At 36.9% G+C, this 27,798-nt stretch overlaps 2 protein-coding genes across 3 annotated transcripts in view; one reads left to right on the top strand and one right to left on the bottom strand.

The window, feature by feature from the left end:
- The window catches only part of SHCBP1L (SHC binding and spindle associated 1 like), a 41,392-nt gene extending 36,197 nt beyond the window's left edge, over positions 1–5,195 (top strand). Inside the window, exons 7-10 of the mRNA XM_061383416.1 lie at positions 1,701–1,854; positions 3,207–3,457; positions 4,092–4,214; positions 4,880–5,195. Coding sequence (XP_061239400.1) covers positions 1,701–1,854; positions 3,207–3,457; positions 4,092–4,214; positions 4,880–5,131 — 780 coding nt within the window. The 3' untranslated portion in view covers positions 5,132–5,195. The remainder of the gene's footprint in view (positions 1–1,700; positions 1,855–3,206; positions 3,458–4,091; positions 4,215–4,879) is intronic.
- A 3,088-nt stretch (positions 5,196–8,283) lies between these two features.
- DHX9 (DExH-box helicase 9) overlaps positions 8,284–27,798 on the bottom strand; it is a 41,920-nt gene continuing 22,405 nt past the window's right edge. For both annotated transcript variants that reach the window (XM_061383414.1, XM_061383415.1), the window contains 14 exons: positions 24,211–24,367; positions 22,083–22,183; positions 20,499–20,712; positions 20,224–20,318; positions 19,863–19,936; positions 18,554–18,706; positions 16,701–16,861; positions 15,798–15,909; positions 15,090–15,251; positions 14,854–14,981; positions 13,194–13,423; positions 12,923–13,038; positions 11,812–12,012; positions 8,284–9,903 (listed from right to left, as the gene is read on the bottom strand). In XM_061383414.1, coding sequence (XP_061239398.1) covers positions 9,492–9,903; positions 11,812–12,012; positions 12,923–13,038; positions 13,194–13,423; positions 14,854–14,981; positions 15,090–15,251; positions 15,798–15,909; positions 16,701–16,861; positions 18,554–18,706; positions 19,863–19,936; positions 20,224–20,318; positions 20,499–20,712; positions 22,083–22,183; positions 24,211–24,367 — 2,316 coding nt within the window. In that variant the 3' untranslated portion in view covers positions 8,284–9,491. The remainder of the gene's footprint in view (positions 9,904–11,811; positions 12,013–12,922; positions 13,039–13,193; positions 13,424–14,853; positions 14,982–15,089; positions 15,252–15,797; positions 15,910–16,700; positions 16,862–18,553; positions 18,707–19,862; positions 19,937–20,223; positions 20,319–20,498; positions 20,713–22,082; positions 22,184–24,210; positions 24,368–27,798) is intronic.

The raw sequence follows: 27,798 nt of genomic DNA, 5'->3' as shown, positions 1-27,798 counted from the left end.
TTTCATATGTATATTTCTAGAAAAATGTTCACTCCTGCTTATCAAGGAAAATTAAAATTAGGCAGCACTCCCACTTATCAAGGAAAATTAAATTTAGGCAGCGAAAATTGTTAAAATAGCAAATATTTTTATACATTTAAAAGATACCCCATTCTGATGAGCTTGCAGAAAGAAAAGTGAGGTCTCAGATCAAGTTTCAATTGGTTAAACTTTTCGGGACGGCAGTTTAGCAATATGTATACAAGAGGCTTAAAATGTTTTATACCTTTTGACAGTAATTCTCAATCTAGCAATTTACCCTAAAAAATAACCAGAGATGTGCATAATTTATTTGTGGTAGTATTTTCACGATATTGGAAAATTATAAGCCATCTAAATAAGGATAGAAAATTATAACATAAATTATGACACATCGAGATTTCCCTGATGGTTCAGTGGCTAAGTGTCTGCACTTCCAATGCAGGGGGCCCAGGTTCGACCCCTAATCAGGGAACTAGATCCCACGTGCTGTATCTAAGACTCAAGCAGTCAAATAAATAAATATATACACATCTATATGATGTATTATTACATAAATTTAAAAAATTAGGTTTTGAAAAAATATTTAAAGACATGGGGAAGTGTGATATAACATAATGAGAAAATCAGGATTCAAAATCACCTGCATCCATCTTATGATACATCAGTATTATGCATGTGAGTATATGCATAGGAAAAAGACAAGAAGGAAAGTAGCTTCATAAATATATTCTATTTAGGTAAAAACTTGTTAAAATTTCCATTTTTGTTATGCTTTGTTTCAATTTTCTATTTTTTATAATAAGAAAAAAGAGACATGAATGATAATGCCATTTGTATTGGGATAAAAGAATAGACATTTTTTCATGGTATATATTTAGTTTTCAAATTTTATTTTTAAAGTTTCTCATTCTTACTGGTTCTAATAATGAAGTTCTTTCACCTTTTCTACTCCCAGTGCAAATTCCTGGTACTTTTTCATTTTAGTTTTAGAATCTATAATAAATTTTTGATGGTTTACCAAAATTTTAGGGTCAGTTTGAGTTAAAGAAAATAAAGTAGTAGTTTCCAATAGGAAAGAAATCTGGGGTCATCAAAACCTAGACCTAAAGTTTAGCTTTACCACTCACTCATTCTGTGTCCATAGGCAAATCATTCACTCTCACTGAGTTTCAATTTTGTAACATTACAAGGGTATAATAATACTTTATTTCAAAGAACTGTTGGGAGTTTAGGGGGTAAAGGTCACAATAACTTCTGGCTGTATTTAGTAGCTGTAAGAATTATTAGGGATTGTAAGGAAAATCTCCTTTCATTGAACATTTAATGAACATAAACATACACAGTATTTAAACAGTGCATTACCTATAAGATAATGTGAAAAAAGGCTTCCCTGGTGGCTCAGAGGTTAAAGCGTTTATCTCCAATGCGGGAGACCCGGGTTTGATCCCTGGGTCGGGAAGATCCCCTGGAGAAGGAAATGGTAACCCACTCCACTATTCTTGCCTGGAGAATCCCATGGATGGAGGAGCCTGGTAGGCTACAGTCCATGGGGTCGCAAAGAGTCGGACACGACTGAGTGACTTCACTTCACTTCAGTGTGAAAAAGCACATTACCAAGGAGTTAACTGATTTAAATGACCTATGTCATTTGGACCTACTGTTCTATTTCTTCTTTTCAGGTAAAGGACTTATCTCCAGACACACTTCTCCAACAGCATGATGATTTGGATTTGGCTTTGGATAGCTGTTACAGTGGAGATACAGTTGTTATTTTTCCAGGAGAATATCAAGCTGTAAATCTTGCTTTATTGACTGATGACATTGTTATAAAGGGTTAGCAAGGCATCCTTTTTAATCTTTTAATAGCAGTGTATTCTGGACAAACTGTATATTATAAACATGGTTAATCAGATTACTAGAAATTAGGACAGTTTGGGGTTTCACAAATATCCCTTATGTGCCTTTTCCAATTAATATTTTGTCACCTGTCCAGTGTGGGCTTCTAGGTGGCTTGGTGGTAAAAAATTCAGCTGCCAATGCAGAAGATGCAGGAGATGAGGCTTCAGTCCCTGGGCTGGGGAGATCCCCTGGAGGAGGGAAGAATACTGCCTACTCCAGTATTCTTGCCTGGATAATCCCATGGACAGAGGACCCTGGTGGGCTATAGTCCATGGGGTCACAAAGAGTCAGACACAATTGAGCAACTGAGCATGCACCTGTCCCGTAGTGTACTATCTGTACAGATTTCCTCCTTGGACGCACTGTACCAGAGAGATCAGTGAGACTGCTTCCCCATGATTAACAGTCAGAACAAAACAAACAAAAAAACCTGCTCACAGTATCTTCCAGCAGCTCTATTTTTTACCTGAACTACTTTTTTCTCTTGTCTCCACAGCATTTCATACTACTTTAGTAGAAAACCCAAATGTAAAGGTATATTAAAATATACTCAGTATTTTCTCTAAAAGCTTAATTCTATGGAAACTTACTAAACTAGAAGTAAAAAAGCAGAGTTTACTAAATTTCTTTTAGATTCTGAACATATTTAGTGACTGGTTCTGCCCTTTTACATTAAGGTTGTTCCCATTGTCTGGCCAAAAGACAAGACAGATGACAAACTTTGCTATCATTTCAAAAATTGAGCATAATTTCCACTAGATTTTGATGACTGTAATGTTCACTTTGCTGAACTATATGGGTAATAAGGATATTTGTTAATTTTAAAAATTTGTCTTCAATATACAACCCCTCATTTTTGGATAGATGTTCAACTTAGAGGATTGCGACGACTACTAGAGCAAAATTATAGACACAATTACAATAATCTTATAACCTAATTCAAGAGTCTCTGCCAGTCTTTTTTATTATGGTTTTGAAACCAGGTTATGGTAAGATACTTCCTGGATCTTACACATTTTGTAGATTACTGCTCACTGTAATATAGGGAAATATGTAGTGGAATGAGTGTGTTAAGTACCATAGGTACATTTAGGTTGATTATAAACCCAGATTCTTCCATCATGGCATCAAAATAAGGAAACAAGACTACATTATAGTTAAATGTCTAAATGGTTGACTGAATAATTACAAATGTTACTTGTAATAGCAAGTATTACTGAATGACTAATGGGATTTAAGCTTTGGAAGTACTCATTTAATTATGTATTTTTGTCCCTATAAATCAGGAATTGGAAAGAGAGAGGAAATTATGATTACTTCTGAACCTTCTCACGACAGTTTTGTGGTGTCCAAAGCTGATAATGTGAAGCTAATGCATCTGTCTTTGATACAACAAGGGACAGTTGATGGGATTGTGGTGGTAGAGTCTGGTCACATGACTCTAGAAAACTGTGTATTAAAATGTGAAGGAACAGGAGTATGTGTTCTTACAGGGGCTGCTTTGACTATTACAGACAGTGAAATAACTGGTGCCCAGGTATTTTATTTTATAAAATCTATGGTTTATTGGCTGTATATAACTTTGAGTGATATTAATATGTAAACAGAAGGTACCAATTGTTTTATCTTTGAATGGAATTATAATTAAGCTTGGAAACTGATAAAAGTAAATTAAACAAGAACAAGTACAAGCATGTTGTTTTATACACTTAGTATACTGAGGAAAGTGAACTGCCGAAGTAAGAAATGAGTTTTGTTGATGTGTGCTTTTTAAAAATAACTAGGAATCAGCGGTTATAAACAGATTTTTAGTCAGGTTAAGAGATTTTAGCAGCATTATGAAGGATTTAAAGTACATATACATTAATTTTTATAACTACTTAGAATAACTGCTATTAAGAGATTTTCCCTTCTAAGACAGGATTCGGGTGGGAGGAGAGCAATGTAATGGTCCATACACCTTCAGCCTTCCTATAGGTCTAATGATTCTTTGACACAGAGTTTGTTTTCAATGTTTTAAAGGTTATTTCCACAATAAATTGTACTATTGTACTTTCATGTAACTTAATATGTTTAGATTGCTAATATAGAACTACATTTTTCAAGTCTAAAGAAAATTTTGGAGGTGTACATGTGTTTTGTAGATTGTTTTATTTGCTTTTAATTTACAGGGTGCTGGTGTTGAACTGTATCCTGGGAGCGTAGCCATTCTGGAAAGAAATGAAATTCATCACTGTAATAACCTCAGAACCTGTGACAGTTCAAAAAGCACCTTAGGTGGAGTTAATATGAAGGTACTCTCATATTTTTTAACATAAGAATTGTAAATTATAAAGATACCAAAATATTAGCTTCAGCCTTAAATTTTAGTCTGTTAAGTATGGTACAAGCAATTAAAATACTGTTTAGATGATAGTTGACAGGAAACAAATTTAGTCTTATAATAATTTCAATTTAAATTCTTAGTAAATAACTTTGAATATGAGAAAGGGGTAAGTTCTTTTTAGATTTTGTTTTCATTGAGCCAGCTTGTAGTATTAATACATTTGGCTAAGTAAAGCAAATAAAGAGGATAAATATATTAAGAAATATTTAAGTTGTTCAAAAGTTGTAAAATAATTTAAGCTAAGCAATTAAAACATAAATAGCAATAATTTGTAAGTGAAATGCTTTCCCATTCTTTTCTACTTATGTAAATTCTACCTTTCTAGGTCCCTCTCTCGACTTGTATAGTTAACGATAAATTTGAAAACTTCATATACTATTTCCTCAAATATTTTTGTAGTTAATATTACATTAATCCAGCGTGAGGAAAGTAACACTTGTTCAAAACTGAGATTCAGTTGTTTTAAGGAAATGTGTGAGCTCAAGAATTAAGTTCTAGAGCTTATGAAATGTTCATTAGTTCACAGTTTTATAGAAATTACTGAAAACCCAACTTCCTTGAATAATTTAACAGGTTCTTCCAGCACCCAAATTGAAGATGACTAATAATCATATTTACAACAACAATGGCTATGGAGTAAGCATTCTTCAACCAACTGAACAGTTTTTTATTGTAGCAGAAGAAGTCCTCAACAAAGGGGCTGCTTCAGGAGATAAAAGAGATGATAATATGCTCTCCAAAGTAATGCAAAATCTGAATTTGGAAATGAACAATAATAAAATAGAAGCAAACGTAAAGGGGGATATTAGAATAGTAACAAGTTGAAGCATCTGGATTTAAATTTTTATATTTCAGCTATTTGTTTAATAAATCTCATATCCCACAGAAATGGTCATTTTAAATTCAAATTTTATTTAATTAAAAAATTAAATATTTAAGGACTTCCCTAGTGGCTCAGACGGTAAAGCATCTGCCTGCAATGCAGGAGACCCTAGTTTGATCCCTGGGTTGGGAAGATTCCCTGGAGAATGAAATGGCAACCCACTTCAGTATTCTTGCCTGGAGAATTCCATGGACAGTGGAGCCTGGCGGGCAGCAGTCCATGGGATCACAGAGTTGCACACACCTGGAAGACTCACACACACTAGGTGAGCTAACCTGGTTGTATTTAATGCTCTCACTGAAGATTCATTTTAATGTTTTTTAAAAAATGTCTTTGAAATATCACACAACCTAAAAGCTAAATGGTAGTACCATCACCACCCATTCCAAAAGCAAACATGGTTTAAAATTCTTCAAATTTCTTGTCACACCACAGGGCAAGAGGAATTAGTTCCCTGACCAGGGACTGAACCCAAGCTCCCTACACTGACAGCATGGTCTTACCCACTGGACCACCAGGGAAGCCCCTGAATATTGTTTCTCATGCCTTAGTCCAATAAGAGCCTTAGTTTTTTACGTAGTGTCTGGCCAGTTTATGGTCAATTCCTGATTCATTCCTACATATCTGTGCAGGTAACTGGAATAAGACAACAGTTATATAGGATTAACTATAGGAAACACAAAAAGTCAAAATAAAACAAAAAACAAAGATGTATTTCTTATGTTCAAGAAATCTAGAGGTATTGTTACTTATATTCCAGAAATCCAGAGGTATTCAGTTATAGAACTAGCAGATGTTCCACATGCGTACTCAATATTAGGTGTTGAGTGCTAGATATTCAGAGTGCTTCAAATTTCTTCTGTCTTCCATTTGTATGGTTTTCATCCAAAATCACCACATGGTCTAAGATAGCAACTGTTGCTCAAGCCAAGCAGAAGGGATAAGACCTCTCTACTAAGTCATACACATTATTTCAACTTTTATGCCCCCTGCCCCCAGCCAGAACCTAATCACATGGCTGTATCTAAGTGCAAATTAAGCTAGAAAATATAACCTTTAAATTGGATTGCCATGTGTGCTCTACAACAGGGTTTTTTGTTTTTTTTTTAAAGAAACTGGTCTTTTTCACAAAGCACAATTTACACTGATTTCAGGATATAAAAGGAAATAAGCACAGGCTTCAGCCCTTCATCTTTCCTTCTGCAAATTGACTATTTGTAATTTGATCAGTCCTGGGTGTTCTTTCGAAGGACTGATGCTAAAGCTGCAACTCCAATACTTTGGCCACCTGATGCGAAGAGTTGACTCATTGGAAAAGACTCTGATGCTGGGAGGGATTGGGGGCAGGAGAAGGGGACGACAGAGGATGAGATGGGTGAATGGCATCACCGACTTGATGGACAAGAGTTTGATGGACAGATAGACCCTCTTGAGAGTAAACAGAAAGCAACAGCCTTGCATGAACAAACTTCTCAATCATCGGTCACCTGCCTCCTTTTGGTTGCTTCCATTGGTTTCCAACCAACTACTTCTCAGGTCTTCTTCAGAATACAGTTACTCCTGCCCCCCGTTCTCAGTTCACTGAAGCATACAGTGTTTTTAAAATTTTTTAAGAACTTTGATAGTTTTCTCCCTCCTTTGCCTTCCCATCCTTACTTTTTTCTCTCCATCATAACAGATTAAGAGGCTTCAGTTCAGTTGCTCAGTCATGTCCGACTCTTTGCAACCCCATGAACCACAGCACACCAGGGCTCCCTGTCCATCACCAACTCCAGAGTCCACCCAAACCCATGTCCATTGAGTGGATGATGCCATCCAACCATCTCATCCTGTCCCCTTCTCCTCCTGCCCTATCTTTCCCAGCATTAGGGTCTTTTCAAATGAGTCAGCTCTCCGCATCAGGTGGCCAAAGTATTGGAGTTTTAGCTTCAAATCAGTCCTACCAAAGCACCACCAATTTATTATCAAACAGTTCTGTAGGTTGCAGTCTGGTATGGGTCCCACTGGGCTTAAAATCAGTGTTTCTGGATGCTCTCGGGGATTTCCTTGTTCACTTGAGTGTTGGCAGAACTCTGCTGTTGCGGTTGTAGGATTGAGAACTGGAGTCACCTGGGGGCTCCTCCCAGCTTCTAGTGACCAATTGCATTTGGGTTGTCTTCCTCCCTCCATCTTCAACGCCTGCAACAGACTGAGTCCCTTTCCTGCTTTGAATTTCTGCCTCCCTGACCCCTCTTTTGCCCCTTCCCTTCCACTTTTAAGAACCATGGTTAGATTGAGCCCACCTGGATAATCCAGGGTAATGTCCCCATCTCCAGGTCTTAAGTTACACCTGCAAGCCCCTTTTGCCATGCAAGATACATATTCACAGGCTCTGGGAATTAGGATGTGGACATCTTTGAGGGGCCATTCTGCTTACCACCCATCTTAATTTTCTAAGTCAAGGAGTGACAAATCCTAATCCTACTCCTCAAATGGGATTTAAGAAGCTTCCTCCTCCAGGACCAACCAACACATAGCTTGTACACATTTAGAAGAGATTCTGATTCAGAACTTACAGAAGTGGTTCTGTTTTTTCTGCTCTGTCTTCCCCTGTTGTGCACATACCTGGCTGGCCTACTAGTTTTGGAGTACAGGCATTGGGTCCTAGTAACCATTGTATCCCAAACCGTACTGCGCACTGCAGGTAATAATGTTAACTGTTTTAAAGGAATGCTACCAGTGGGTCTCTGCTTATGCAGAGAAATGAGGTTTACTCTCTGCTTATGCAGAGAAACAATGCAGGACTGTTAAGGATATTTCATCATAGTTGCTGGGGGTGGAAAGGTTAGGATTTTGGGGGTGAAGACTGGACAAATCAAGATGAAAAGAGTGGTGGTGGTGTACAAGGAAAAGGGATGAATCAGAACCCCTTTTTTGGTAAGGGGTTTTCTTTGCTCCACTGCAATGCCAGTAGCAGCTATGGTGAAGTCTCAGCCAAACTAAAGAACAGAATGGGAACCATAATACTAGAGTCTCTTGTCAATTTATTAGAAGTAGTAAAAGTGGCAGGTGGCTACAAACCAAAGGACTGAAAGGACTCCTCAGCAGCACAAGGTACAAGCAGTTGCTAATTTATTCTTTGTGAGATACACAAGATGCAGTGAATTAGGGGGTTTTCTTCAGTTTGGAAAGTTTTGTTTCTGGACAGCAATCTATTGTTCAATAAGCAGTTTTTTTTACAAAGGTCTGATGCACAGAAAGAAAATCTCAGCTGGAGATACAGATTTGAGAGTCTATAAATAAATTGGACTTATCAGCAGTTAACTGTTGAAGGTAATCCACGAGAAGAGGATTTTGAAAACGCCCCTAAGACAAAATATAAGTTGTCCAAGATCGTTCACATGTCAGCGGCATTAAGATATGAACTCTGTTCTAATGGAAAAACTCTGTAATCTCTACTATACTATACTGTGCTACTGAAATGAGAAATGTGAAAATTCACTGGAAACAAAGTATATACTAAGTGTATAAATGTCTCCAATAAAATAACCTAGCTTAACAAATATCCTTTGAAATACATGTTAATGTTATTTGTCAAACACCTAAACATTATGCACTGGTGAAGCTTCGCTTACCTTAGTTTTTTGGATTAATTTTTAAACTTTAAAATTAATTTTAATACTGGAAACTACTAACCATGAAAAAAGAGAATGCTGACCTTGGTCTTAGATTTTTCAAAGACAAAGCCTGGGAAAAAGTAAAAATACTCAGTCCTAGGTCAAAAGTTTTATTCAGGTACAGAGATTCAGGTCAATTGGGTACCAGCCAGTATTTAATTCAAGAATAACAACAGCATTCCAAAGCTATTTATTCTAACTACTGTAGGTAATGACATCAGTTGGTATAGTTATGAAATGAAGTAGTTTTCCCCCTGACATTTAAAACTAATGAATGTAATTAACTGGCATTGTAAAATTATTCTAATGTGTAAGATCAACAATTAACTATACATGGCCAGTATTCAATGTAATACTTTATTTTCTATTGTATTAAACTAAAGTCAAGAAAATATCAAGTATTTTAAAGACAGTTCTCAACTCCTGAAAGAAAAAAAATACAAACTGTGGTACCTTTATTATAGATTATATTTTACATAATATAAACAAAATCACTAATATAACTAAATGTCTAGTAGTTTAAGCTACAATGAACTACAGAACAGGTGGAAAATGGGTTTACTTACTGGCAGCAAATAACTTGAGAAAATGGGTAGCATGCTTTTTTATTCAACTGTCTACGCATAGACACTGACATAACTAAACTTTAATAGCCTCCACCTCCTCTTCCTTGTCCAAAGTAACCACCCCCATAGCCCCCTCTGCCACCTCCTCGCTGGAACCCTCCAGATCCTCGGTATCCTCCTCCACTCTCCCCTCTGTAGTCCCCTCCTGACATACCTCTATAGCCACCTCGGGAAAGCCCTCTGAAACCGCCACCGCCGCCACCAACACCACCACCACCTCCAACATAGCTTCCCCGAAAGGAGTTGGAGCCACCCCCATAGCCACCGCCACTGTAGCCTCCTCTACCACCATAGCCTCCACCACCTCCGTAGCCTCCAGTGCCATAGCCTCCAAGACCATAGCCCCCACCGCTGTAACTAGAACCTCCCCTTCTATATCCACTTCCATTGTCATAACGAGCCATCTTGGGAGGACGGGGACCATCTCCATACCTAGGAAAAGCACAAAACCACCTCTTTAGTAAAGCATCCTGAATACTTCTTAACTAGTCACAAAATATTAACATTTAGTCATATTTGAATATTTAGTACACAAAGGGAATACAGCCAAATGCACCAATTAAGCTGAAATGAAATAAATCTACTGAACTCCAAGATAGACACAAGAGGAGGCATATCTGTAAATATCTGTTTTTCTGAAGTTCTTACTGGTTCATTCTAAAAATCCTAAAATTTTGGCATGTGTTTACAACTTTCACTCATCTCAAATATATGGCATTCTAAGAAAGTAATAATTTGACCTGGCAATAAATCATTTGACCTTTACCACAAAATATTTTCCTGTATTAACTCTGAAAAATGTCTTTGCAAAATGCCTTTGGGTAATTTACCTACATCTAAATTGGCTTCATATGGCAAAGAAAGGAGGGTAATGAAAAACTGCAGAGCATCAACATGTCTCACCAAAATGTCAATTTAACATACCCCAATCTGCTCACTCCTCCTGTGCAGCTTTTCTTAGACACTAGCATTACCAACTCAGCTGCTGTCCATGCCAGAAACATGGTGGGATCTGTCTTCATTCCCTCACTACACTGCTCTCCCCATTTTAATCCATCACCAATACTTACTGACTCCATCGCAAATCTTTCTAATCTAGTTACTTTTCAATTCCCCTGTAATTCAGACCACCATTTTATTCACACAACATAACCTCTTTATTTCTATCCCATCCTTACTAGTTCCTGGCCTTTTGTCCTTCACAGAGCAGCTTGTATGCGAAGACTTCTTGATCACCACCCCTTCCTGACAAAAGTTATATCTCCTAAACATCTATGAGTACTGCACTTATACCATGCCTGGGACATGTATTTTCCATCTTTCTTTCTGAAGATTCTTTCTCAATTATTCTGTACAACTGACCTTGTGGGGAGACCACAGTTATGAGAGCACCGTTTCAGGAGCCTTCCTGTCTGCCTGAGAATCCAACTCTACCATTCACTAGCTGGATGATCTGGGTTTTAACTTCCCTGTGCTTAGTTTATTCATTTATATTAAAAGGGATAATGATCTACCTACATCACAGGTGGATTAAGTATTAAAACAAGCTAATATGGGAAAAGCACTTAGCACAGTGTGCCACACCCTAAGTACTATGTCTGATTAATTCAAAGGAAAAGTTAACTCAGTTCGAATCAAAATGGAATGCCAGAATCCATAAAGCACACAGCATTTCTGTATAGTAAGTTAACACTTTAAAACCAAATGCAGTTAAGTGATTTTTGATGTGGAGATTGCAAAATATTTTTGAATGACAAATTTTAATGACTGTATATTAGATATTGTTATTTTAACACATTTTGGGGATGTGACTTGTAGCCATGTTCTTAAAAGATACATGAAGCATACTGATGTAAAATGTCGCTAACACCTGCAACTGAATCACAAATGGCTGACAATCACTGAAACCTAAGTTAACAGAGTTTAACTACTGTTCTGCCTTTTCTACAGGTATCAAAAATTTTGAGAGTAAAAAGCACTGGGCAAAGAAAATTTTTAAAGGTGAAAAAAACTGAAGCAAATAAAACATTTTAAAGATTAAACTCTGATGCTTTTCATTTGAAGCAGCAGCAATGTAACCCCTCATCATTTTTCCTTTTTTTCCTGTCATGGGACCTACCCTGGACTCTATATGTACTTCCAAGGTCTCTTTCTATCTCTAGCACGCACTGGTGTCACATATCATTAACACTCTTTCTCTGAACGTGTTAACCAGAACTAAACTTCATTTAGAATGTGTACAGAATTTTAACTTAAATAACAAGGCCTCCATAAACTAAATGTAGAGTAAGATTACTGTCTCTTCTGCTTAGTTCAAAGAAAAGCTACTGTGGTACCCACCGTGTAGTGCCTATCATAAGGTTGATACCAGCAGCTGAGGGCCGAGAGATCTGGCGGATTGTGTTCAGCATACGTTCATTAACAGGATCCAACTGGCTGATGATACCAGGCTGTTTGGTTACTTCAACAACCAGAGCCTCCATGGCTGCTCGAAGAGCAGTGATACAGGCAGCAGCTTCATGAGATATTTGCAGTCTGATCCTAAATTAGGGGAAAATGATTAAAAATGAGAGGAGGTACCCACAGAAAAGGACTATTATCTCCCAGTTTCACCCATGGCAAGTGATGGGATAAATTTAACTTCTTTCCCAAGTAACAATACTTTCAACAAATGTAATGGCCCTAGATTTAGCAAACACAGGTATGAAGAGTAACAATAAGCTAAACCAACTTCTTAAATTTCACTGCTAGCTACTGGCAGGAGTTGTGAACCATGAAGTCTACCAAGCGAAGTACTCTTAGCAATATAGATCACTTCAGCCTCCAATAAAAGAATGAAATACGAGACTCAGAGTTCTGTAAATTTTCATGAATATGACTGAGCCTACTAACCATTAAGCTCTGTTCAATTCTGCCAAGTGGTTACTACACAGACACCACTAATCTCTAAGCAATATGAAGTGTACATAACAAAGAGGCATCCGAATTCCAATTAGATTCTAACTCCTTAGTGTGGTATTCACGGTAGTGGATGGGGCTCCAGTGAATAATGCAGCAGTCCCCAACCTCTCTGGCACCAGGAATCGATTTTTGTGGAAGACACTTTTCCCACAGACTGGGGTGGTAGTGGCATAGTTTGGGAAGATTCAAGTGCATTACATTTACTGTGCACTGAATTTCTGTTATTACGACATCAGCTCCACCTCAGATCACCAGGCACTGGATCCCAGAGGGTGGGCACCCCTGACTTAATGCATCTGCCTCTGCAAGTATAATCAATTTAACTTCACAAATCATAAGCCTAGGATATACTACTCTTCAAAAGACAGTGCTATAAAACTCATTGTTTATGCCATTGAATTTTGCCATATTTCACAAATAGATTAGCAGCTGAATTCCACTACATTTCAATTCTAAGAATTCAGGTGAGTTCACATCTGAAAATCCATACCAGTCGTCTACAAGCACAAGCTGTCCATCAGACTGAACTTTCTTGGAGGCAAAGAGAAGCAGCTGCAAGGGGGTGACTAAGGTCATGCCTTTAGCAGAGATGGCCCGGGTTCGAATCTGAAGGTAAAGAGGCAAGAGGAGAAAGTTGACATTCCAACTGTCAGTCAGCTACCATATACTAATAAATGAACTAAAACTCATGTTCCCACTACACATTAATAAAGTAATCTGGATTTTAAATGTAAAAGTTTTCTAAACCTCTCTTTTCTTACCTTTTCACCAAATACAAAGAAGGGAGATGGGTACTTCATGTCTTGGCTGCTAAAAGGACAATTAACAGATGACTTGTGGATAAGTGCATTACGCCCTTCAGTGGTGAGAATCTTTCTCTTTTCCTTATGGTAACACACATTGGGGTATACACCAAAGGCCAGGAGAGAGATAACAACATCCAGATTATTGTCTGGTCCAGTGTTAGTAAACACTTGTGTCAGTAAACACTCTGTTAAGAGGAAGGAGATTAAAAAAAAATAATCAAGTATCTGGCTAATTCTAACACTGAATTTACCAAAATTAAATGACAATTGTAAGAATTAACTTCTCCCTCATTCTCTTTTTCAAATAACCCATTTAACTGTCTCTGTTCTTAGCATTTTTGCACTCAGATTAATGCAAGGAGAAATTCTGCCGAGTCTTCACCATTTTAGTAAAATTAAAACGTCTGTTTTCTTTTGTAGACACAACGTAAGCTTGAAGTACTTAAAAACAAATACCCCAATTAACCATCTCCTCTCAGATTAGAGATAGACTGGTATGACCAGTATTCCACCTGCTGCTCTTAAAAAGCTGTTCCTTCTGCAGAAGATGAAATGATGACCAAGAGCAACACACTAGAAAAACACTGATGTTTTCACCCCAACAATGCTTTATGCCCAGCCCATCACACGGAAAGTATCACGGTAAGAGTATGGATAAACTTTGTCCCCAAAAGCTTGTATACCAGTCTTATAAACTTCTGAACTGAATGAATGTGGACAAGTAATTTAAACCTCTGTGCCAGCTGCCTCATATGGGGGTCATATCTGCATTTCAGGAATTTTATAAAGAGTCTATCATACAAAAATGTCCTATTTTCCTTTGATTTTTCAAAGTACAAATTTAGTCAGTTTACAACACAAGAAAAATGTTTAATTATTTAGATATGGCCCAGAAGGTAGTCCTTCTGTCTCTCAACTAGCTGTTTCTGGTTATGTGTTCCCATTCTCGATGTTTCAGAAAATTAACTCTGTCTCAATCTAGTTGGAAAAGTACAATAGTCCAAATTCACACAAGAAATGAACAGTTGGATTACTATTCCAATATCATATATCAAAGTCCTCTATGATTAGCTGTCCATTAAAACTTACTCAAAGCCAATTAAAATTTAATGCAATAGAGCTTATTTCACATCTAAGAATGAACAGATCAGCACAAACCACTACCTGAGGTCAATTCAACAAACTGCTCATTCTAGAAGTGCAAAAAGCTAGGCCTATGTTTTTCACAAGGTAAATGGATTAGAAATAAAAACACACCCTTCCATCTAAAAAAGACTAATGTGTAACGGATTCACTTTGCTGTACAGCAGAACCTAACACAACACTGTAAATCAACTATAATCCAATAAAAATAAAACCTCCCAAAGCAGCACAATTCTCAAAACATCTATTAATCATCTTTGTACAAAACTGTGATTTGAACATTATAACCTTCTGCAGCCTTAAAAAAAATTCAATTAATGTGAAAAACTGATTATCACCAGAGTTCAAAAAACTTAAGAAATAGCTAGGAATACAAAAAAAAGCAAAAGCCTTATGTTTAAAGCTAAAATATACTGGACTGTCAATGTGAATATATAATATTAATAAGGTACTTTAGATATGAGAATCTTACCTTCTGGAAATCCAGAATTAATCAGAATCTCTTTGAGCTGAACTTTGGCTTCCCAGGTCATTCTTAGTGTTGCCATATTGAGTCTTTTGTGCTCACAGAAACGTATCTCTGCTTCTTCTCCGCCCATTCTAAACAAACAGGTTAAGAAGTTATGCTCAAAGCCTAAAGAACTAGATACAGATTACAAACTAGACAGTTCATTCAATCTTACAAATCTCTGTCTTTCAAGCCCATACCTAGCATCATCCCAAGCCTGGAATACTGATAAAAGGGCCACATGATCAGAAAATCTGTTTCCAGCAAAATTTCGATGGATATAACCCAGTCGCTTTCCTTCACTGATGAACGGCTCTGGAAAGCAGGTGGCGGCAGAGATGGTACAAATAGCGTCTCCCACACTGAAAGAGACAAGAAAACCAGTCTAAACCACATTCTTGTTCCAGCAACTCGCGCAGTACAGTCAATTGTGGGTCAGGGTATCAGCTATCATATTGCTTTTTTAGTACTGAAATTGGTTTAACAAAGAACTTTACAGCTGCTCTCCAGAAGAAAAAAACATAATGAACTTTGATGTTAATGGATGCTTATTTACCATAAATTGACCAAGTATTCTATTTTCCTTTCCCATTCTCCCTCATTTTACTAAATCTCTTAATCTTCAAAACTTTCTCTTTCTTGGACAGCTGCTTAACCTCCTAAAGGAAATGCACTTCTCTTGATAAATCTGTGCTCTTTGTCTCAACAAATTAGGCCCAGGTATCCATCTACTAAAACAGTCTCTTCTCATTTCACACTTTCCTCAGTATCTGAAGTATGCCACTTCTCTACTGAGGAATATTTAAGCTTTTTCTTCTATTTGGGCCCATCCTGTTTTTACTGGGAGGGGGATAAAATTCTGAAACTGTTTTACCATTTAGTTGTAAGCAATAAAACAAAGCACTTACTAGAAAATACATCCCATTATCATCATTTTGCCAAAACGAGGCTCAATGGGGAGTTTAGCCAGGATTCGTCCTAGAGGAGTCAACTCATCATTGGCATCTAACGCATCAAGCTCTGCGGGGAGAGATTTCTTTGTGAGCAGAAACAGTAAGGAACACCCCTTCAACCCCGGCGGCGAAGATGAAACTTAAGTTTACAGATTAAGTTTCTGTAAACTTAGATACTGACTCAAGTTTTCATCATTTGTCAAGCCAACTGCCAGCATTATGCCCATATCAACAATTCTCTTCACTCAAAAACAGAGCAAGATTAATGAAGAAAGCACTAGAATTAGGCCCTGTAGGCTATAAAGCTGAGTACCGTCCATGAGAAGTCTGTAAGTACAGTAATAACTATAACAGGTGCATAAAACATGCTAACAAGTCTGACACCATCTGTTAATAATTTTTAGAAAGAAATGAAACCTGGAGAATAAATTTCTGAAGTTCACACAGCAGATGAGCATGAGATTAAAAATTCAAATTGACTCCAATGTTCTTATTTTTTTCCACTATATACTGTTTCTCTAAGTGTGATTAGAAAACAAAGAGGTTCTAAGAGATGTACATAAAATGCTGTGGGCATCATGAATAATTCAGTCTGATCTTAAATATTGGTTAAGAAATAACATCTTCCTTTTCTCCATTTTTTTCCCCAAATGAGATTCATATTACTACCCCTTTCTTACCTTATATTGCTCATTTTATATACTGATCATACTAAGTACATTAAGCAACATTGGAAGTTTTACTATCACAGTCCTGTGGACTGTATCCTCTTCTTGACTCCTTTGTGAAGTGTTATTTATCAGGACAAGACAGATGGTATAATTGACATGAGCTAGGCAGACCTGTATTTGTGGGTACCTCTAAGTGTGTGCTCCGCTTCAATCACAGCATCCAAAGGCGGAGGTTCAATTGCCTTGGCCAGAAACTGGCCAATTCCTCCCAGACGCAGAAGTTTTATGCTCAAAGCAATTTCATGCAATGGTGTTCGGAACATCTCTGGTGTCATGTGGGTTTCGAGTCTAAGAGAAAATAAGCATAAAATAACCGTCTTCTTTTGTGTACACACGTGTTTAATTAGCAAAAACCTTGCAGAGAGCTATCAGGCCCTTCCCTCATCCTTCCACAATTACCGAAGAACACTTACATTTACTATAAAGACTCTCTTCCCTTTTACAATTTTATTAATAAAAACTACACAAATAAATTAACAATAGTATTTACTGAGAGTTTACTGTGTGCCGAGCACTGTTCTCAATACTTTCCATTACTGACATACTTAATTCTCAAACAAATCCTATGGAGTTAGCATTATATTACCTTTTTTCCCCCACTGAGGAAAGAGACACAAAAAGGTTAAGTAACTTAATCTCATTTTGTAGAATGGGGAAATAAAGACCTCAAGAGTATGAATAGGTACAAATAATATTAAAATGCAGGTCTCTACATTTCTAATTCATGCTTATTCTATATAAACTACTTGTAACGAAGATTCAGAGGGACCATCTGGAGGTGAATGCAAACATTTCTGGCAAGACTTAGACCAGCTTAAATCAGGTTTACATAAACGCATATAGCATACCTATACTTTATCTTACAGAAAAAAAGAACAAAAATCTCAATCTATTCATGCTGTTACTAGCTGTGAGCTGATTTTACTCCAAGACGTTTCTTCAGTTCAAGGGAGAATCCAACCTTTAAAAAGAACTAAGTATCATGTTGCAGCCAGTTGCCTGCATTAATTTCTGATGCTCAAATAAACCTACATTTACAATTACTAAGGAGCCATGCTACCAGTATAAAAACAAATCAAAGCTCTGATTTTTATTCAGTGTTATATACATCTAGACCTAAATTAGTCTGGCCCACAATTCTTCATTGTGGTAAATACACACACACCCCTAACTTACCTTTATTATCAACTTGTTAAAGCTAACGTACACCACACTGATTTCCAGAAAACATACAACTAAACAGGTATCTTAAGTCTATAATTCAAGGCCAGTACTTTTTTTATTTAAAAAAATTGGGAAGGGGGGCGTTGTGGGGAGGCACACAGGGAATACAACTTGATTTGGAGAGCCAACAATCTGAGAAGATGGTGTGCTTATGCCCAGAGAAGTATATTAAAGCACCTGGTCTCATCCACTAACATTCCCCAAAAGGCCTTGTGGTATAAATGGGAAATGGACAAGGCACTGACAGACTTGGATTTTAGCACTGGAGAGGTCTGCTAAGCTCCTCAGACTCTGGCTTCCTTAGGTGAACAACACCCTCTGTCTCTCACACACGAGGCAGGTCATATGACAGAGGTGATGTGCTGGGTGGTTGTGGGGTCTATAAACGCATATTTTAACATATTTTTCCAGAAAGCTAATCATTTCATAAATATCAGTACTCCCTATGTGGTGCCAGAATAATGCACATATATCCTTTTTTTTTTTTTTTTTTTTGGTGGGGAAAACACATCATGCTTTTAAAAGATTATCAATAAAAAGTATACCAGTATCAAATATGCCACTGTGGATAATTTCTAATTTCATCTCATTCTCACCATAATCTTACATCTAAGCTAAGTTTCCTGCAATGAACTTAACTGAAAGCACTATGTACTGAGTTCATTAAGTTATGTCAGGGCAGAGGTGTGGGGAGGGGCTGTGTGTGTAAAAAGGCTGAAAGAAAATCTTCCTTCTTCACTCAAGAATTGGTCTTACCTCTCAAAACGAGCTCGGCTGCAGAGGTGAAAGCAGAATCCAGGGCGCACACGGCCAGCTCGTCCTTTCCGCTGCTCAAGGTTTGTTTTAGATGCCCATACTGTAGCATAATTGGTCATATTGTTGTGAGCAGTGAACAGCTTCACTTTTTGCCTAAATAGGAATGGGCGGTTAATTCTAAAACTCACATGACTATTAATACATGGCTATTATATTTCCACCAAGTGGCAGGTGCTTCCAGATAGTTAGGCCTACCTGCAATGTCTGTCTGTGAGCAGCACCAAGAATCTGACCCTGCACTCTCTAAGCTGCCAACCTACTATGAGCTAATTTAACACATACGTGCCACTTGCCAGCTGGATGATCTTGGCCAAGTTACTAATCTTTCTGTGACTCATTTTCCTCATCTGAAAATGTGTATAATACTAGCACCTACCTCAGAGTGTTTTTATTTATAAACATTTTGTGAATTAATGAACACATAGCATTTAAACAGGATATGGCACATACAGGTAACTAAGTGCTAATTATTCAAGGCAATTCTATTCCAAAGTTTATAACTGCTAGGCAACCTATGATCTAAAGACTATGTGCTAAACCGGAATACGTAGTACTTCTAATGACCTCACCAAGCGTTGTTAGCAAGGTACTTCTGGAGCCCTGTAGCAAACTCGGAATTTGTCAATGTCGCACACAGGCAGCTGTCACTAAATGACTGAGGTTGGCCTGACATGGGCACTGGCAAATCTTTTTCAACTTCCAGGACAGGCTTAGGGACTATACTGAAAAGACAAGCTGCACAAGCTGGCTGGACAGAACCAAGCTCTGCCGTTTCTGTCCTCTCTGTGTATTACCTTACCTGTGACACAGTGCCGCCCTGGCTGTGTCCCAGGCCATCTCATATAAATGTGAAGTCTTAATTCTAAGTGAGCGTCCTACAAGTAGGACATTTGTCACAACCTAAATATTGGTTATCTTTACACACCAAATAGCTCACTATTGTACTATGTGCAGTGGTCAATGGAAACACCCAATGGCTTATGAGAAAAACACCAGCAGATAAAGAGAGTGAGAAGCAGCCAGAAGCTAACATTAAGCTCTGTCACTTTCTACCATAACTGATATGATGATCAACACCAAGAATCACTCAGTAGCCTGTAACTCAGTACACAGAGATACAGCACAGTAATTTTGATGGTAAGAGAATAGACTTTTAAAGTGTTCTGATTCTGTAAACTGACTTTAGACACTACAAAGAACTTTCTAAAGATTTCTTATATCCCAGGCAATGGGTTCCTTGTGAACTTACTTGCAGGAGTCAATGACATAAACAACATCATTTATGGTAATGCTTGTCTCAGCAATATTTGTGGACAAAATGATCTGTGAAGAAATGATATTTTAAAAATTACACTCAGGAAAATATTTTATTATGTACTCAAAAAGAATGATCTGCCTATGTAGTAAGTGACAATAGAATTACAAAAGTTTAAAAACAAAAACAACAACAAAAACCACTCAATGACTGGATAACTGGAAAAACCACTAAATTCATGAAGAAAAGACCTATGTTTTTCTTCCTCAATTTAGATCATTTACAAGTAACTGTTTTGGATAGCTCTTTGAAGGTCTGTCTCATTTAATATCTAAGGCACTTGCAACCCTGTTACCTTGGTTACTCCACTTGGTACTGGATCAAATACTTTGCGCTGTTCCTCTCGCGGAATCTGAGAATGCAGAGGTAGAATCTGATACCGGTGGCTTCCTGTAACAATATGGAAAAATTCAGGTCTTAAAAAGGAGCCTAGTTTAAAACTGACTACATTATGTACTTTTTAATAAAAAATCGATGCATTAAACTTTGTTTTCACATACTGGCGAGGGAACAAGCAAAATCATTCATTTCCCACTCTCAAGTAGTTGAAAATTCAAGAAAGACTCATACCAAAATGTGGATTCATTTCCAAATGCTTCTGCATAGTATAAATCAAATTCCAGCCAGGCAGAAAGACCAACACCGCTCCAGGAACATTAAGGGTCTCAATGTACAGAAGTAGAGCTTCAATGAGTTCAAAAGGAGTCTCCTTTTCATTCAGTTGAGCCATGCTTATCCTTGTTTCTGCACCATATTCATCACCACAGATCAGGTTGCAATTTGCCTGCAAAAAATAGGGAAACATATTTTGGACTGTCTCAATTACCACAGCCCACAACTAGGCAGATGTGTTCTCAATGTCCAAATGACACCTAAATATCCTGATTATCTTTAGCTGTTTAGTTGTATTTAGCATATAGAAGAAATTTAATTTTTAAAAATGTAAAACCACTGCATACTGGCTTACTGAATTTTTCCACTGACCAACATGCCCCGTAGGACATGACTAAAATTCAAAGCACAAACTCTTCATTCTACTGAAACTACTAACGGCTCTTTCTACCAAGTTTCTCTCTTTTGACTATTAACTTGGTTTTTCAAAAATATTTTCCTTACAGATTAACGAACTGCTTCTATGATCCTCTCTTTGTATCAATTACTGTATAATTACTTTATATATACACAATGCTTCTCTGTGTAATTTCCAGACTCATCTCACCCTAAATATTAAGTCCTTTAATTCTAAAATGAGACCTACAGACAGGATATTGGATCACCTTCATCTGAAATACTATGGTTGGTATTTTCCAAAAAGTGTGCCTGAGAAACAAAGATAACCCAAACCTTCAGTAACGAGAAACAAACTTGTTATGATTCCCAACCCCCATAAATTTTCTAATTCATCAGAAGATTTGAGAACGTAATTCACAATATAATTCATTTATATCTTCAAATCGTCTGATTAAAACTACCAATCCTCAAAAAAAAAAAAAGTCTGAGGTTATGTTTATTATATTATACATTGTTGGCTGCCGTGTAGTCTTCATTCTGCTCACGTTTCCAGACTTAAGACGCATTTTAAAATATCACTGGTCCAACTCTTAAGCACTATGAAATAAGTGTCAACTTTTCTTTCCTGTTTCTTCTTAGGAAATCCCTCATGATCCCCCACTTTAATACTCTCTCCATGTGCTAATGTCATCACCATACAGTCTGTGTAACCAAGGACTGTAACTGCTGCTTCTTAAAACTTTACTGTACATATGGGTCTCCTGGAGATCTTCTTAAAATGTGGATTTTGACTCAGTACATCTGGGATGGGGTACAAGATTGTACCTACCAGTTTTCCAGGTGCTATGGCTCATGGAAAATAGAGCAGCAAAGTCATACAAAATAGTTACTAAATATCCTCCTCTTTCCTTTTTTTAAAAAACCTTTATGCCAGAGATAAAACTTGTATGAAAAACTTTTCACTGAATGTGGAATTTTTTGGAGTAAAATACATCAGTGAATTCAAATACATCAGCGAATTCAAAGATAGATATTAATTTATAGAGGTTTTTTTGTAATGTTAACTCGTTATCTTTTTACTGAAATCATTCTCTGTAATAAAAATTTTGCCCATAATGAAAATTCTTCATTAAATTCACTTACATCATCATCCTCACCACCATCATCATCCTTATCCTTCTTCTTCTTGTCCTTTGGTGGAGGAACAAAGTGGGTCATCTGAATACAATCTTCCAAAAAGTATTCTGCCAGGACAATATAATCGGGTAAGTAACAGCAACCTTCAGAATGAGCAGTCTTTAAAACTCACCCTCTAATTCACAATTCAAAATCATTTCCATGCCCTCCAATCTGATTTTTCACAACTACCAAGGCATTTCAGGGGCAATAACCTGTTTTCCCAACCAAACTCAGTGTTCCCATTTCTTAAACCTTGAAGGAGGGGGTGAGGTATCTCTTATACATACATGTTCCCACAAAGCCAGTCAGGGTATCCACCAACAATCATGGACTGCATACTGTGCTCTATATTGTATACTCCCGTGGTGTGTTACATGTGGACAGAAATTAATAATAAACCATAGTCCATCCTTATAAAATGGGTTCCTTTCAGTTACTACTCTAAAGAAGGACCTTAGTGCAAACAACGGCTGGAACACCTACTGATCAATTATGCTCCTGAGGGTCTCTAAAGTGTTCCAGAAGTGTTTTGGAAATGTCTCATACTCTAAACACTTACCCACTACACCAAAGAGCCCCAGAGTACCATTCTCATCACATTATATCAAAGGTACATATCAACATGACTCCTCACTGGTGATATTAACTTGATCATGGTGAGGCAGTGTTTGCCAAGTTACTTGTTTCCCCATTTCCCTACGTTACTCTTTGGAAGCAAGTATTAAGCAGAGTACACTGAAGATACAAAGAATTAAAGAGTCACTTTTTTGAGTAACAGAATCTACGTAATTCTTTCTGTAATTCTTCATATGAAAGCTGTGTCTTTATTACCCAGATATTTATTCAACCACTGCATAAATTAATCAGTTCAGTTTAGTTGCTCAGTCATGCCTGAATCTTTGAGACCCCATGGATACCTATTTTTATACTTCAGGTTATAATGCAATACTATGTTTTTTATTTTTCTGTTCCAACTATTCCATTTTTGGCCCCTGAGAGCTTACAGCTGACTCCTATGTCCCTCTGACTCCTTCACTGTTTTAAGCACTTCCTTACTTTCTGGTACTACAAGATGTTTTAGGCTCATCTTGTGTATTCCCTGCCTCAGAATCAGTTTTCTTTAAGGACATCTGCTGGAGAATGGTATTGGAAACAAGATCTGGGTATCATACTAGAATGTCATTACTTCTAGGCGTATTCAGCAGACAAAGCTAGAAAATATACAAATTCATGGATCCAGACTTGTCTGCATTTATTTACTTCTATTAGAACATGAGTTCTTACAAATGTCTACAACTGTAATCCAATACCACAGTTTATTCACGTCTTCCCTCATACTCACCTATATAGCCTCTCACTGCAGCAGTTAACCTGGTTCTCACCACCTGCCATCCACTTAGTTATTTTCTGAATCCCAGTATGCATGCAAAGCCATTTGGGAATTACTAACTGGACCCTCATGAGATATGAGTGCACTGACTTTTATTTCAGAGCTACTCTTTTGAATTTCATAAGTTACCATCTTGACACAGCTATTCATCATTCCATATGTACACTGAAAACTTTTTAGCTTATTTTCATGTCTTCAAATTAGACTGTACCAAGTAATTCATTTTTAAAACCAAGCTACTAGATGACTATCATAGAATATGGTGATGATAAAAATCTTCCAAATAAGTTCTTAACAATCAGAGATGCATGAATTTGACAAACATTCACCTTAACCTTGTTTCAAAATCTGCCTGCTCTGCTCTACAAAAGATTGATTCTCTAGTTAATTTGGCCCTGGCGGCTTAAACTTTTAACAGCATTTTCCATGAATATATATAGGCCATAGTAATTTACATTTGACTGTACAGAATCTTAAAAGTTTAGCTATTAAGGATAGACAATTTACTGGATACGTAAACTCAAGTTGAGATCATTCACTACTGCTTGACTAAACCCCAAGAATGTTATCATGTATGTGATACCCTAATTTAGACTTTATTTTAAATATCCTTGAGATTACTCCTATCTCTAGGATTAAGGAAAACTACACACTACTGCACAAAAAACGCTCACCCTCCCACCCTACTCCCACAATATTTACCTTGAACCGGGAAAGTCCTCCCATAAACTTCAATGATTGGGCAATTGAAGAAATATTCACAGAACATGCTAGTATCAATAGTAGCAGACATGAGAACAATGCGCACTTCAGGATAAGCCTGAACCACATCACGCAGCACTACCAAAAGGAAGTCAGTCTATTAAAACATAAACACAAATGGAAAAACAAATGAATTAACAAGTCCTTGCTCATGAGATACACCTAAAAAGACTTCTGAGTTATATAAGCACAAGACATCAGTGAAATTTGGTTTTTAGGTGGCTTGTAAGATGAGGGATTACAGTGGGACGCAGTAGCAGTACTTTTAAACAACAGTTGTAGCCTATTTGTTGTGGGGATTCGAAATGAGTGCTATCAGGGTAGGGGAAGGGAGAAGAAAAAAATTTAATGAGAGGAAATTTTCAATGAAATTTACATTTTCAGTTGCACAAACTTTACTTAAAGAAAGGGAGAAAGTCACGATGAGCCTATAATCAGTTTTCCAATCACCTGTAAACCTAATCTGAAAAATGTTGAAAAGGTTGTACTTAGTCCATTTAAACAAATAATGATCAAGGCACTTATTTAATAATGTAGAGTTTCCATCAACCTACCAAACAACATTAAAGGTGGATCTCTGACAAACTTTTCTCTGGCTATGGTCTTCAAGTCCATCATTCTGCCTCCCCAAGCTAGAGAGAGATCCATCATTCTCAATCTTTTATTACTTTTCATATACTTTCCTCTTATCTATATGTGTATCTAAATACATATACAGACATATACATGCATGAATACATCGAATTTTTAAATTTCCCTATTCTTAACTTTATGAGAAGGTACAATATTCTATGTCACCTTTTGGGATTCCCTTTTTCACACACTATAGCACTGCTAAGATTCACCCGCGTGTGTTACCAGTCTGACAAAACTACTTAAATATCACAATGTGTGTATATACCCGGTAATTCACCAGAAGATTTCTGGGGATGCCCTCTGCAGGTATCGATGTTGTTTTCAGGATCTTAATCTTCCAAACTTTCGCCCTCTGAACATTCTTGTGCGTACCTCCTGTGGTACATATCCAAGTTTCCATGAGTAAGTGTAGGTAGGGAACTGTACTCAGAGGGTGTGAAATGTTGAACTTTGGGAAATAATGCTCAAATATTTTCCTAAGGTATTTCACCGGTTCATAAACCACCAGGAGCAATGGATAAGAGATCCTGATGACACTTATATTCTTCAATACTTGGTATCATCACTTGTATTTTATTAATCAAGTGGATATGAAGGAGAAGTATCTTATGGTCTTAGTCTGTACTTTCCTATTCACCAATGAGACGCAACACCCCACATCATGTCTACTAGCCAAATGTAACTCCTCTTTCAAATTTCTCTCCTGAGCCATCTGTACTTTCTTACTAATTTGCAGGAGGTGTTTATATATTGCTAATCCTTTGTTGGCTATATTGCAATCTTCAAGCTTGTGGTTTTCCTTAAGGTATCTTTTGAATGAATAACTAATATTAATTTAGATGAACACATCAGTGTTCTTTCATGGTTAATGCATCTCACGTTTTAAGAAATTCTCCCAGAAGGACTGGGACTTGTTGCCCCATAGAGTTGTGCCTACTGAGGACATGAAATATGCCTCATCTAAACTAAGATGTGCTCTAAGAGCAAAATACATAGATTTTTGAGGATCTAACATGAAAAAGAAAATGCAAAAAACCTTGATAATTTTTTATATTGACCACATGATGAAAATTTTAGATATACTAATTTTGTATTTCTCTTCACCTTTTAAAATATGAGGCTAGAAAATTAAAAATCACACGTGTGGGCCACATTATATCTTTACTGGGTACTGCTGTTTAGATGTCTACTTACGTATTCTAGTTTAAAGTTTTAAAATTGCTTTGGCACTTAGACCCTTATCTACCTGCAGTTGATCTTTGTATTTGGTTATGAGGTAAGGATCGAACACTATTCAAGTATCTCCTTATAGATGCCCATTTGTTCCCAGCTCCGTTTCTTGAATAGTCCATTCCCTTTCCCACTGATCTAACCTGACATCTATCACTCATTCTACTACACCAAAGCTGCACACAACACTATCTGTTTCTACAGTCTGTTACTCCATCAGTCAAACTGTCACCCCACGTGCCACACTATCTCAATTACTAGAGCTTCAAATTAAGTCCCAGATCTGTAAAGCAAGAGCCTTCATTCTGCCCTTCTATAGGAGTCCTGGTTATTTTTGGTCATTAAATCTTTCCTATTTACAATTATTCCATTAAAAAAAAAAACCTACTGGAAATATGATTAGACATTCAAATGTGGATCAACGTCAGATGAACTGACATAAGTCCTTCTAGCCATGAATACAACCTACTCTTTTCTAGTATTTTGTTATGAAGTTTTATTTTTCCTATAGAGGTTCTGCATGTCTTTTTGTTGGAGTCAGTCTTAGGTGTTTGACATTCTGATTAGTACAGTGGTATCTTTTTAGTTGTTTTCTAGCTGTTGGTAACATACAATGCAACTGACTTTTGTATATTAACTTTTTATCCCACCACATCGCTAAGTATTTCTAATAATTGGTCTTATAAGTTCTTTGGGGTTTTCCCTCTTAAAGTGACAAGTTTAGATTAGGTTCATCTGAAAGAGAACAAAGTTTCTGCCAAGTTGTTTTTCCATTTTTACTGAATGAACAATACATTAATATAGACCTGACAAGCTTTCAAGAAAAGCTAACCAAAACCACTTATTTTGGGGGAAATTAGTAACAATAATCCATAATGTTTCTCTGGAATTATTTAAACTGGAAGAACATTTGTGTGCTACCTATTAGTAAAGATAATACTGAAACATTTTGATTGATTAGAGGGGGAGGAACCCTGCATTTTCAAAGGATTTTGAATGACAAAAGCAGCAAATATGTTATCCAACCAAACAGCTAGATTTGTGATTTAAAAAGGTCATCCAGGCAAACTTTGTTGTAGCACAACAGTAAAAATCAATTTTGTTAAAACTAAATATGATTAACAACAACGGCAATGGAAGGATTTGCTAAGAAGGAGGAGCACCAATGAATGTTTAAGTAACAGCAGTTTGGCAATAGTTTGAATGACTTATTGTCCATCCACTAACATCTGTGTTTGGATATGTAAACAGTGCCATAGAAAAGAGTCACTGCTTTACGGGATCAATCTTTGAATTATACACTGTATAAAAAGTTAATTCTATATAAGTTTTGCTAAGAACCAAAAGGATCAGGTGTGAAAAATCTAGTTTTTTCCCCTTAATTCTGGTATTATTACCATTAACGTCAAAAAAGACTAAAACTACAAATATCCAAAAAACACTGTTAACTGTATTAAATTGTAAAATTCCCTAGTGGCGCAACAGTTAGGACTCAGCACTATCACTGCTATGGGGATGGGTTCAATGCTGGTCAGAAAACTGCCGCCAGCCACATGGCCAAAAGATAAAAAAGTAAGATTTATCACAAATTTTCAACTCAAAGAAAAACTGATCGGTAAAATTCCATCAGATATTCAGTGATAAATCATTCAGTTACTGAAT

The sequence above is a fragment of the Bos javanicus genome, chromosome 16, assembly GCF_032452875.1.
Source record: "Bos javanicus breed banteng chromosome 16, ARS-OSU_banteng_1.0, whole genome shotgun sequence".
In the NCBI taxonomy this organism is placed as follows: Eukaryota; Metazoa; Chordata; class Mammalia; order Artiodactyla; family Bovidae; genus Bos; species Bos javanicus.
This window is presented reverse-complemented; position numbering and strand designations above follow the sequence as displayed.